The following is a 14182-nucleotide window of genomic DNA, read 5'->3' on the forward strand; positions in this document are numbered from 1 at the left end:
GGACGTTTCTTGTACAAATTTCATGATTCTGTGTTCACAAGAAATATCCTGAAGGTATTGATTCCTCGTGTCCCCTGCGAATGTCGAAAACTACTATCTTTTGATCGACTGTTATAACTTTTCAAAGCTTAACGGGACGATGGTATGCGATATGAATTTCAAAGGTCTTGATAGATAGACTGATAGACGTACGGACAACTAAGTGATCTTAAGGATTTAGTTTTTTTCAGTTTTGTGGTTTAAAAGCCTAAAAATTAAATATCCGAGTTTAATTGTAAAAATTTGTCAGGATTGGCCGAAGAGCATGTACTGTGCGAGATGTTTTCTGTGTTACAGCACCCACAAACACGAGGACGTGTTCAGCGCAGGATGGCCGTGTCGGAGACGGTCAATAGCGCGGATGTAAAACGACTCTAAGCACGAGTTCCGGGAGGTGGCAGCACAGTGAAGTTGGCGGCTTACTTCATGCTTGTACCGGGTCGAGCCCGTGAAGGCTCGCCCTCGGGACGGCACTTCACATTCGAACATCGAAGAGTTCGGATCTTCCACTACTAGGAACTGTTAACCTTTTCTTTGCTAGTGTTTAATTTAAATGTGTAACGTAACGGTTATTAAAAGTGATTGTATTTAAAGTGATTGTATTAAAATGACTGTATTGTAAAACTGACATGATTAAAAAGAGCAACTATAGAGTTTCTTGCCGGTTCTTCTCTGTAGATACTGCTTTCCGAATCGGTGGTAAATAAAGAAATGATTGAGTTTGAGGTGTTTCTTTGCTCGATTACCCAACGCAACGCCCACAGCTTGAAAATAGATTCACAATCTACATCTTGCTCCGACATCAGAATTGGGATCAAATCGAGCAAATGAGAAAACACGTGACGATAACCTCGATACGATATACGATAACCTGATTAAAAGTCAAAGCGCCGCAACCACGTGGCACTTCGATCCAGTTTCAACGGGAACAGCAAGAAGTCGGAAGCGAGCATCATCGTATCATCGAGAGCAGCGCCGTGTCATGTCGTGCACCGTGCCATCGCGTCGAGCATCCGGCTTCGAGCATCATGCGTCGAGCGTCGAGCATCATGCGTCGAGCGTCATGCGTTGCGCCATGTGGTGCATTACGCATCCATACTGAGCGCCGCGGCACCAAGCTGGGCTCCGCGACACCACGCCAGGTGTTGCACATCCACGCCAGGCACCGCAATACCACGCCGGGCGTCGCGCTACCATCACTACCATCAACACGTCGAGCCTGAGATCACCGGAACCAGAGCGACGTGTCGACGTGTCGTGCAACTATCCTTCAATCTCATACAAAACCGGTCAGTAGATAACATTCCACTTTGAGTGTACAGTAAGATAAAGAAAGTAGGTTTTCAAAATGTAGTAACTTCAAGCAACTTATTCGAAAGAAAAAGAAATTTATTGCCAAAAAAATTAGTTACAAAATTTATTTTAAAATTAATTGAGGAAAATGGTCACAGCCTCGGCAAAATGCTGCACAAAAACAGCGCTAATTTACAGGCTGTACCGCTTTTCTTTAAACCTCAAATGCACTAGTTAAGGCATTACTTTTCGTTTTTAATCGAATAGCAATAAGGCTGTCTTTGTGTAGCAATTAATTGCTATTTGTCAAGGGTTATAGCCTAAAAAACTAACGCAGGTAGTTTAAGAAATTAATGCGGGTAGTCAAGAAACTAACGCGGGTAGTTAAGAAACTAATTTGAAAGTAATTCGCATACTGTTTTTGTTCTGATACACGGACAAGTGAATGTTTATTGTTTACGTTCGATTGAAGGATCTGGATGCAGTGTACCAATTAATGTGCTTTCTTTGTTAGTGTTAGCTCACAAAATAACAAACATTAAAGCAATTCGTTACTTAATTTATCTTGATGGCAGTGCTTACGCCACAAAGTATTTTTTAAAATTACGTGAATTACCTACTAATGTAAACCCGTCCCTGAATAAGTGAAATAGGTACTGTTAATTTATCACTGCGTAAATAAGTTGAGTTAAATGTAATGCAATAAGATTAAACTATACACTGGTCTTGTAGGTTACAACTTTTAACAAAATCTGTAATCATTACATTCGGTACAGCCTGTAAATTAGCGCTGTTTTTGTGCAGCATTTTGCCGAGGCTGTGACCATTTTCCTCAATTAATTTTAAAATAAATTTTGTAACTAATTTTTTTGGCAATAAATTTCTTTTTCTTTCGAATAAGTTGCTTGAAGTTACTACATTTTGAAAACCTACTTTCTTTATCTTACTGTACACTCAAAGTGGAATGTTATCTACTGACCGGTTTTGTATGAGATTGAAGGATAGTTGCACGACACGTCGACACGTCGCTCTGGTTCCGGTGATCTCAGGCTCGACGTGTTGATGGTAGTGATGGTAGCGCGACGCCCGGCGTGGTATTGCGGTGCCTGGCGTGGATGTGCAACACCTGGCGTGGTGTCGCGGAGCCCAGCTTGGTGCCGCGGCGCTCAGTATGGATGCGTAATGCACCACATGGCGCAACGCATGACGCTCGACGCATGATGCTCGACGCTCGACGCATGATGCTCGAAGCCGGATGCTCGACGCGATGGCACGGTGCACGACATGACACGGCGCTGCTCTCGATGATACGATGATGCTCGCTTCCGACTTCTTGCTGTTCCCGTTGAAACTGGATCGAAGTGCCACGTGGTTGCGGCGCTTTGACTTTTAATCAGGTTATCGTATATCGTATCGAGGTTATCGTCACGTGTTTTCTCATTTGCTCGATTTGATCCCAATTCTGATGTCGGAGCAAGATGTAGATTGTGAATCTATTTTCAAGCTGTGGGCGTTGCGTTGGGTAATCAAGCAAAGAAACACCTCAAACTCAATCATTTCTTTATTTACCACCGATTCGGAAAGCAGTATCTACAGAGAAGAACCGGCAAGAAACTCTATAGTTGCTCTTTTTAATCATGTCAGTTTTACAATACAGTCATTTTAATACAATCACTTTAAATACAATCACTTTTAATAACCGTTACGTTACACATTTAAATTAAACACTAGCAAAGAAAAGGTTAACAGTTCCTAGTAGTGGAAGATCCGAACTCTTCGATGTTCGAATGTGAAGTGCCGTCCCGAGGGCGAGCCTTCACGGGCTCGACCCGGTACAAGCATGAAGTAAGCCGCCAACTTCACTGTGCTGCCACCTCCCGGAACTCGTGCTTAGAGTCGTTTTACATCCGCGCTATTGACCGTCTCCGACACGGCCATCCTGCGCTGAACACGTCCTCGTGTTTGTGGGTGCTGTAACACAGAAAACATCTCGCACAGTACATGCTCTTCGGCCAATCCTGATAAATTTTTACAATTAAACTCTGATATTTAATTTTTAGGCTTTTAAACCACAAAACTGAAAAAAACTAAATCCTTAAGATCACTTAGTTGTCCGTAAGTCTATCAGTCTATCTATCAAGACCTTTGAAATTCATATCGCATACCATCGTCCCGTTAAGCTTTGAAAAGTTATAACAGTCGATCAAAAGATAGCAGTTTTCGACATTCGCAGGGGACACGAGGAATCAATACCTTCAGGATATTTCTTGTGAACACAGAATCATGAAATTTGTACAAGAAACGTCCTATAGCAAAGAATCTCATAATACAAAATTTAAGTTCATATGAAAACAGGTTTTTTTTTCTTAATTTGAATATCCTAAAATAATTTCCAACTTCAACCCTTTGAAATTAACCATTTTGATTAAAATAATGAAACATTGAATTCTGATCATTTCAATTAAATTACTACTAAAAGAAAGTAACGCATAAGCGACCAAACACCACTTTCACTGCTATTGTCATCAGAAGATCATTATTAAAGTATCACAAAAAAACTAGAGCATGAATCTTATCCGAGGCCTGTGGCTTTTCACTAAGCCCATCATCACACACGCATTCCACCGAATGCCAACTCTGGCTTTTCACTAAGCCCAACAACACACACGCATTCCTCCGAATGCAAACTCTGGCTTTTCACTAAGCCCCACAACAAACCTCATGTTTGTTCCACACGCATTCCTCCGAATGCCGAGTCCCACGGACTCCCATATTCCAATGGTCTCTCCAAGACCCAACCTCCGCCAGCGTCACCCGCGCACCGCGCATCCACGGTTTACTATAAGCAGCTATCTGTACTCCTAATAGCAGACGCCGGCTTCAACGGACTACGGTAATACCGCGCATCCACGGTTTACTATAAGCAGCCATAACCCCTTATAGCAGACACCGACTTCAACGGACTACGGCTACGAAATGACTACTGGCACACTCTGACCAATCGAACTAAGATTCACCGCTATCACTCAACTCAAATTCAAGTTTCAAACATTAATCAACTTCAAGTGGTACTTGGCCCACAGGCATCCTCAGTATATTAACAAAGTGAAGTTACCCGAACATTGTATAAACAACATCTGTCTTTTCAAAGTGATTATTGGTGTTTAGTATTTCAATAGCTCAACAGTTAAAAAAAAAGAGAAATCTTATCTGAACTGAATATTACTCATCCAACCGAATATTAAAACTCTAGGTATCTTCTATACAGCCATACTGACAATCATGCGTCCCCGTACGCCATTTCTCACACTACATTACTACGGTAATTCATCTCGGGATACCAAAATAACTACCATCCTGCCTCGGCCCACACTGACCTTACAGGGTTACCATACTGCCGCGGTCCTCCTGACCGGTCAGAACACACATCTACTATCCTGGACCTCATGCCAGATAGAACACCACAATCCTTCGATGAACTACATTACCATCACAATATTATTTCACGCAACACACATTTACTTCACAACGTACGAGACAACACAACTATCAGTATGCTACAACTCTACTCAACTAGAACTCTACTGAACTATACCTCCCAAATCTATCATTGTGCTAGCCTGTGCAGCTTGCTCAAATGTTAACAGCAGTTTTATTTTGTTGTTATGATCATTAACAAACAAATGTGACAACAGCACAAAAATAACATCTTAAAAAGTTTAAAACGAATAATTCGTAACTGAACCGCAGAAAACACTCAAAAAGTGGTGAAAGCTTATTCTCAACTGAATATTTACCAACTTGAATTTAAAGTAATCATGTGATAACATAATATCTGCCTACAAAAAAAAATCGCGAGAAACCCTTCAAAACTTTTTTTTATCGGCAAATTTGCATATGGCTAAATTCCTTAACGTTATGTTTACTTTTGAAAACTCAACTTAAAACAATTAATAAGTGTATACTATAAGCAGCTATAAGCAGCATCTGTGAATCTAATATCGAACGGCAAAAGGGCTGAGCTAAATTTTAGTTTCAACGTAATAAGAATGAACTACTCAACAACTACTGTACAACTACCTAATTGATGTATTCAGTTGATGTCAAACTGCAGCTAGTCACAAAAACTATTATCAAGAAATTACATTAAATGCACACAATGTAAATCGATTAGGTACTATCGAATACTCCACGTTTAGGACTTATTTGAAGCTAAAAACCAAAAAAAATGTGTGCGTGTGCTACGCGTACGTGTACACACGTAAGAAATGAAACTTCTTTTTGACCTTATTTTTTCAAAAAATAATTTACAATATGCAACTTTACAGAAATATATCAAATCACGCGTGATAGGGATAAGAAAAAAAATGTATGCGTGTACTAGAGTACACACGTAAGAAGTGAAACTTCTTTATGACCTTAAAAATGTCACGAGTATGGCGTAACGCAAAAATGTCACGCGTACGGCGTAACGCAAAAATGTCACGCTTACGGCGTAACGCAAAAATGTTACACTAAATTTTTGTCCAACCCCGATAAAGAAGTTTCACTTCAAAAACTTTCAGAAAACCTGGATGGGTTTTTCTTTTCTCTATTCAATTAAACAGACATTATCTGACGACAGTATGTAAACTGTAAAGGCGCTATTAACCTTAAGATTATTTCCAGTTTTTTTTTTTAAAGTCTTAATATCTTAACATTTAACGTACCCTAACGTTGATGGGATAGTTCTTAATTTTAAAGCAATCTAATGTACTAAAACCAAATGTAGATTCCAAAGATTTATCTTACGCTAGATGTTTATTTGAACACACGCTAATTATCTGTGACATTGTATTATGAACTGCCTAAATAAGGACCCAATAAATTCTCTGTAAAAATTCAAAACTAAATGCCTCGATTTACCTTTTATTCGATAAAACTAAATCTGCAACATTTCATAAAACTTCATATCGTAAAACTGTATACTGTGAATTGTTCACAACTTTATTTTAAGAAATTACCTCAAATATCACCTTAAATAAAACCTACGAAAAGTTTTTTTTTAAACCTCAAATGCACTAGTTAAGGCATTACTTTTCGTTTTTAATCGAATAGCAATAAGGCTGTCTTTGTGTAGCAATTAATTGCTATTTGTCAAGGGTTATAGCCTAAAAAACTAACGCAGGTAGTTTAAGAAATTAATGCGGGTAGTCAAGAAACTAACGCGGGTAGTTAAGAAACTAATTTGAAAGTAATTCGCATACTGTTTTTGTTCTGATACACGGACAAGTGAATGTTTATTGTTTACGTTCGATTGAAGGATCTGGATGCAGTGTACCAATTAATGTGCTTTCTTTGTTAGTGTTAGCTCACAAAATAACAAACATTAAAGCAATTCGTTACTTAATTTATCTTGATGGCAGTGCTTACGCCACAAAGTATTTTTTAAAATTACGTGAATTACCTACTAATGTAAACCCGTCCCTGAATAAGTGAAATAGGTACTGTTAATTTATCACTGCGTAAATAAGTTGAGTTAAATGTAATGCAATAAGATTAAACTATACACTGGTCTTGTAGGTTACAACTTTTAACAAAATCTGTAATCATTACATTCGGTACAGCCTGTAAATTAGCGCTGTTTTTGTGCAGCATTTTGCCGAGGCTGTGACCATTTTCCTCAATTAATTTTAAAATAAATTTTGTAACTAATGTTTTTGGCAATAAATTTCTTTTTCATTCGAATAAGTTGCTTGAAGTTACTACATTTTGAAAACCTACTTTCTTTATCTTACTGTACACTCAAAGTGGAATGTTATCTACTGACCGGTTTTGTATGAGATTGAAGGATAGTTGCACGACACGTCGACACGTCGCTCTGGTTCCGGTGATCTCAGGCTCGACGTGTTGATGGTAGTGATGGTAGCGCGACGCCCGGCGTGGTATTGCGGTGCCTGGCGTGGATGTGCAACACCTGGCGTGGTGTCGCGGAGCCCAGCTTGGTGCCGCGGCGCTCAGTATGGATGCGTAATGCACCACATGGCGCAACGCATGACGCTCGACGCATGATGCTCGACGCTCGACGCATGATGCTCGAAGCCGGATGCTCGACGCGATGGCACGGTGCACGACATGACACGGCGCTGCTCTCGATGATACGATGATGCTCGCTTCCGACTTCTTGCTGTTCCCGTTGAAACTGGATCGAAGTGCCACGTGGTTGCGGCGCTTTGACTTTTAATCAGGTTATCGTATATCGTATCGAGGTTATCGTCACGTGTTTTCTCATTTGCTCGATTTGATCCCAATTCTGATGTCGGAGCAAGATGTAGATTGTGAATCTATTTTCAAGCTGTGGGCGTTGCGTTGGGTAATCAAGCAAAGAAACACCTCAAACTCAATCATTTCTTTATTTACCACCGATTCGGAAAGCAGTATCTACAGAGAAGAACCGACAAGAAACTCTATAGTTGCTCTTTTTAATCATGTCAGTTTTACAATACAGTCATTTTAATACAATCACTTTAAATACAATCACTTTTAATAACCGTTACGTTACACATTTAAATTAAACACTAGCAAAGAAAAGGTTAACAGTTCCTAGTAGTGGAAGATCCGAACTCTTCGATGTTCGAATGTGAAGTGCCGTCCCGAGGGCGAGCCTTCACGGGCTCGACCCGGTACAAGCATGAAGTAAGCCGCCAACTTCACTGTGCTGCCACCTCCCGGAACTCGTGCTTAGAGTCGTTTTACATCCGCGCTATTGACCGTCTCCGACACGGCCATCCTGCGCTGAACACGTCCTCGTGTTTGTGGGTGCTGTAACACAGAAAACATCTCGCACAGTACATGCTCTTCGGCCAATCCTGACAAATTTTTACAATTAAACTCGGATATTTAATTTTTAGGCTTTTAAACCACAAAACTGAAAAAAACTAAATCCTTAAGATCACTTAGTTGTCCGTACGTCTATCAGTCTATCTATCAAGACCTTTGAAATTCATATCGCATACCATCGTCCCGTTAAGCTTTGAAAAGTTATAACAGTCGATCAAAAGATAGTAGTTTTCGACATTCGCAGGGGACACGAGGAATCAATACCTTCAGGATATTTCTTGTGAACACAGAATCATGAAATTTGTACAAGAAACGTCCTATAGCAAAGAATCTCATAATACAAAATTTAAGTTCATATGAAAACAGGTTTTTTTCTTAATTTGAATACCTTAAAATAATTTCCAACTTCAACCCTTTGAAATTAACCATTTTGATTAAAGTAATGAAACATTGAATCCTGATCATTTCGATTAAATTTATGAACTACTAACTACTAAAAGAAAATAACGCTTAAGCAACCAAATACCACTTTCACTGCTATTGTCATCAGCAGATCATTATTAAAGTATCACAAAAAAACTAGAGCATGAATCTTATCCGAGTCCTGTGGCTTTTCACTAAGCCCATCATCACGCACGCATTCCACCGAATGCCAACTCTGGCTTTTCACTAAGCCCAACATCACACACGCATTCCACCGAATGCCAACTCTGGCTTTTCACTAAGCCCAACAACACACACGCATTCCTCCGAATGCAAACTCTGGCTTTTCACTAAGCCCAACAACACACACGCATTCCTCCGAATGCAAACTCTGGCTTTTCACTAAGCCCCACAACAAACCTCATGTTTGTTCCACACGCATTCCTCCGAATGCCGAGTCCCACGGACTCCCATATTCCAATGGTCTCTACAAGACCCAACCTCCGCCAGCGTCACCCGCGCACCGCGTATCCACTAATTCATATTCTCCCGGAAACAAATAGAATTCAGAACCATTTTGTCCCCGCATACCACCTCTAACATATACAGTACAAGAAAGTTCAGGTTTTGCTAATACTGCGACAGTTTGTATTGCCTCAGGGTTAATATAAGTTTGCTCCCTACATAACAAGTGTATTTTAGCGTTTTGGGTCTTACAAATCTCCAGTTTATCTACGGTTTTAGTAATTTTAATACCCGGCCGTTCTGAAAATGAATGCCCTAGAAGCACTGGATAGTTAATGAGGTTATCATTAATAACTAATATTTCTATATCTTTTTCAGTAATTCCTTGTACCTCAATATTAACTAACGACTTACCGATAGGCTGGTACGGTATATTGCCTAGGCCTTTTAGTAAGGGTAAATCATTTGTGGTCCAATCGAACCCTAGATTTAGGGCGTCCGTCAACCGAATTAGAGTACATTCGCTCCCTAAATCTAAATGACATTGGACATTTACCCCGTTAATACGTATAGGAAAAGTGTAAATACTCGCCGATTGTTGACTAGAGATTTTCAACACGGTTTTTTCCTTATCTAGCTTTTGAGCGGGTTCCATTTTAGAACACGCATTAGACAAATGACCTAATAAATTACAACGACTACACTTTAATAACGGTTTATTGCATTTATAGCTGGGGTGACCTACTTCGTTACAATTGAAACAAGTTATCCGACCCGGTTCGAATCTATTCGGCTTATTCAAGACCCTATTTGAATTATTTGGTACCGGCCGTTTATCCCTATCTCGAATTGATCTTTCGGTATCCCTAGAAACGCCTGGTTTAACAGTTTTAAAAAATTTGAGTAACTGTTCAGGTTCAGAAAATTGTGCCGCTTGAGCTCCTAGTCTAATACCCCTATCTTCAATTCCATAAATTAGACAATCAACTGCATTTTTGCCATATATGTTGCAACGGTTTAGTAAGTTAATTTTAGTGTAATAATATAATTCGGGAGATTCACTAAACCGTAGTTTTTTATTCAACATTTCAGTTAATAATTCACCATAATTCTGGGTAGATGGAAAAGTTTCAATTAATTTAACTTTCCATTCCTCCCAAGAATACAGCAAAGTGGGGAGACTTTGGTACCACGTTTTAGCTATTCCCGAGAGTTTAGGCAGAGCGTAGTGCACGACTTGTTTTTCTGACCATTCGTAAATTAATTTACATTCCTCAACCTTCGATAACCACGCATTAACAGTCTGTTCTTTTGCCATTGGATCAAAATCAGGTATTACATTGTGAATAGACGAAAATTTATCACTAGAACTAGATTTCATCGATTTAATCGCATCAACAAATGAATCTATTAAAGTACTAGTTACATCGCTTTTATCACCTTTTTGGGGTCTTGTAATAGAACAGTCCTTACTACGTTTCCTACTTCTACGGTCCCGATCAATATTCATAATTCTGCTATCGTGGCGATTTCGTAGCTGACTGCGGCTACGACTTCGATGTTCACCCGATCGTTGGCTGCGACGTTCAATACTACGCCTAGAACGTCGCTCACCGGGACTCCTTTGGTGGTGCTCAGTGTTAGGGCGGCTCCGGTGACTGGCACTTCGGTTCGGGCTTGGGCGCTGACTGCGGCGGTCTGAGCGCTTTTCACTGCGGCGCTCTCTACTACGCCGGCTTCGCTGTTCATTGCCCTCACGACTGCCGTCTCGGCTGCGTGAAGGAGTCCTTGACCAATCACGGCCCATCACCAATCTTGTTATCGTTATCCCACTTCTGAAGCTGTTGGGTTGTGGAATGAAACGCCTTCTTCACAATTGATATTTTAATATTCCTCCTTGTTACATTCACTTTTTACTATAATATTCGCAATCTTTCACAATCTTAAATAATAGATTTAAATAACCCTAAAACAAGCATGAGGCACGGCTAAGGCACTGACTTGTTGACCGCACTAGTCGGCTGTTCAGGATCAATTGCTAGCTGATCGTTTCTTCAAAAAATGTGAGCGATCGACTGACAACTAACCGACTGGAGGGGAGGTTAAGTTGTCAGGCGGTAGATTATAAATAACAGAAAACCTTGTCTATGGAAAATAATGTACTATGTATGATTTTAAGATTTGTAACAGCTCGGCCATCCGATCTTCAACGAGTGCCTTCGTTGGCTTAAATTAAATTTAAACAAAAATAAAATGATAAAATATGGAAAACAAAATGCAACCATACTTACATGAAATTGAAACAAATACTTATAATAATATGTATTTACAACTAGTTCCCGAAGTTTGAATTGGTATGATTAGCTTTTACAAATAATCAAAATTACACAAGGAAACAAGCCTAGAATAAGATTTACAAATTTCGAAAAAAAAAAAGAAAATAAATAAATATATATATCTCTATTGGAACTACTTCGACAATCGCTACAAACATTTGTATAACAAAAACTCACTTCTCTATCCGTTTGATTAGGACTAATTCAAATTCAAATAATTTATTGCTCACCAATACATTTTTACATATTAGTGACCTTATGCAGGTATTGCAATACAATCATAATGTTATATTTAAATTACATAATACTATCTCATACATTTAAATTTGACAATAATTAGATCACAAAAATAACAATGTACAATAATAATTGTTGCTTTCTTATGGGCGGCACACCATTGTACCCAGCATGCCCTCAACAGTAATCAAAATCACTCAGAACTCACTGCTTGCACATAGACTGCATATTGTTACTCTTTGGGCGGCACATCATTGTACCCAGCATGCCCTCAACAGTAATAAAAATCACTCAGTACTCATTGCTTGCACATAGACTGCATATTGTTACTCTTTGGGCGGCACATCATGCCCGGCATGCCCACAGTATGTAAGCTATTCGTTTTGGGCGGCACATCATTGTGCCCGGCATACCCATAATAATCATACAAAATCACTCGGTACTCACTGTTCACACATATACTGCACTAGATTTCCGCCCGCGGCTTCGCCTGCGTTTTCAAAGGAAAACCCGCATAGTTCCCGTTCCCGTGGGATTTCCGGGATAAAACCTATCCTATGTGTTAATCCAAGTTACCCTCTATATGTGTGCTAAATTTCATTGTAATCGGTTCAGTAGTTTTTACGTGAAAGAGTAACAAACATCCATACATCCATACAAACTTTCGCCTATATAATAGTACTAGATTTCCGCCCGCGGCTTCGCCCGCGTTTGCAAAGGAAAACCCGCACAGTTCCCGCTCCCGTGGGATTTCCGGGATAAAAACTATCCTATGTGTTAATCCAAGTTACCCTCTATATGTGTGCTAAATTTCATTGTAATCGGTTCAGTAGTTTTTACACGAAAGAGTAACAAACATCCATACATCCATACATCCATACATCTATACATCCATACATCCTTACAAACTTTCGCCTTTATAATATGTATTAGATTTTGGTTCTCGTTGGGCGGCATATTGTGCCCGGCATGCCCACAATATGCAAGCTATTTCAAATTCCATGTGTTTGTTATAAACGTCGATCATTCTTCGTTCATACCAAACACGTAGACTTGACTCGTCATTTATAGAAGGATGTGTATTACAACATACATAAAGAACTTTAAACTACCTAATGTGTATGTATAAAATTTAATTATTTTGATTCTCAATGGCATCAGAACAACTATCATCACCGTCATTATCGCTATCAGACATCGATTTAAAATTTAACCAAGGGTGCATTTTGTCGGCTGCCACGACAGCTTCGTACCGCCTACCTTTTCGAGATAAAGGGGTATCCTCTACCACATAACGGTCGTTTGGTAAAACTTTAATTACGCGGTACGGTCCCTGTAGTTTGGGTTCCAACTTTTTAGACTGCCCGCTGCCAGATGCAACTGCTCTCAAAATTCGCACTAGATCACCTACTTTATATACTTTTGCCGCTTTTCTTTTTCTATTATACCGTTCTTCACTGACCTTCGCTTGCTGTTGCATCAGGCAGCGTGCATCTAATCTAATATCGTCAATCTTACCGTCTACTATTCCATGACCTACATCCGAAATTACTTCACTTAATATACCTTGCGAAGGATTTGTAACTCTACGCCCAAATAATAATTCACTAGGAGTTTTTTTTGTGACGTCGTGTATTGTCGTATTAATGCCTAACTGTATATCCGATAGATTATCATCCCATGTTCTAGGATCTTTGCCATGGTTCATGGTTCCCAATGATGCCAATATAGTTCGGTTTGACCTTTCTACTTGACCATTTGCTCGCGGCGTGGCTACTGCATTCATAACATGCTTTATGCCTAAGGCCTGTATAAACTTCCTAAACCTCCTGCTGGTAAAACAGCTACCTCTATCAGAAATGAGGCGTGTTGGAGTACCAAAATACCCAATAAGATTTTTTTTTAATTACTTTTATAGTTTCCGACGTTTTGGTACTTTTGACGGCAGCCAAAGAAACAAATTTAGTAAAGGCATCGATGATTACTAAGATATATGAGTTCCCCTTCTTACTCTTAATGAAAGGCCCAACATGGTCCACGTGGACCGTGTGAAAGGGGATTTCTACTTTTTTTATGGAATGTAGGTGACCTTGTCGAGCACCACCTGGCATCTTATGGTGAGCACATTCTAAACATGCTGAAACATATTTGGTGACAAAGGTTCTCATTTTAGGAAACCAATATAATGCCCGAATACGATCTAAAGTCTTTTCTAACCCAAAATGGCCTACGTCATCGTGATTGGCTTTAACAATTTGCCAGCGTGCGCCTCTAGGCACTACCCATTTGATATTATCATCAGCTATGATCCTGTATACACGTCCATTTTTTAATTTGTAATTTTGAAATGTACTTATGTTGGGGGATTCTGGATCACTTAATATTTCTTTAATACGCCTTATATCGTCATCTGAAGATTGAACAGTAGTAATCCAATCTTCAGCAGTAACACTAAGTATATCAATAACGTGCAAATCGTCTACTTTTGAGTCTGATGGAGCTCGACTCAGGGCATCCACATGTGACATCTTATCTCCTGGTCGATACTCAATTTCACAGTCATATTCTTG

General features: G+C 39.6%; 1 protein-coding gene across 1 annotated transcript; it reads right to left on the minus strand.

Annotated features, from left to right (window-relative positions):
* Nucleotides 1–12744: 12744 nt before the first annotated feature.
* Nucleotides 12745–13320, minus strand: LOC149895191 (uncharacterized). Its single transcript, XM_090119181.1, has one exon. It carries the CDS (start codon nucleotides 13318–13320, stop codon nucleotides 12745–12747), a length of 576 nt encoding a protein of 191 aa, XP_089975307.1.
* Between the last annotated feature and the right edge of the window lie 862 nt (nucleotides 13321–14182).

The sequence above is a fragment of the Colias eurytheme genome, chromosome 32 (assembly GCF_061535395.1).
Source record: "Colias eurytheme isolate Ceu_HAF_F1 chromosome 32, ilColEury1 Martin Lab GWU primary, whole genome shotgun sequence".
NCBI lineage: Eukaryota > Metazoa > Arthropoda > Insecta > Lepidoptera > Pieridae > Colias > Colias eurytheme.

Excerpts from the sequence above, each read along its gene's own strand:
- LOC149895191 (XM_090119181.1), bottom strand. The coding sequence starts at position 13,320 with ATGAACCATGGCAAAGATCCTAGAACATGGGATGATAATCTATCGGAT.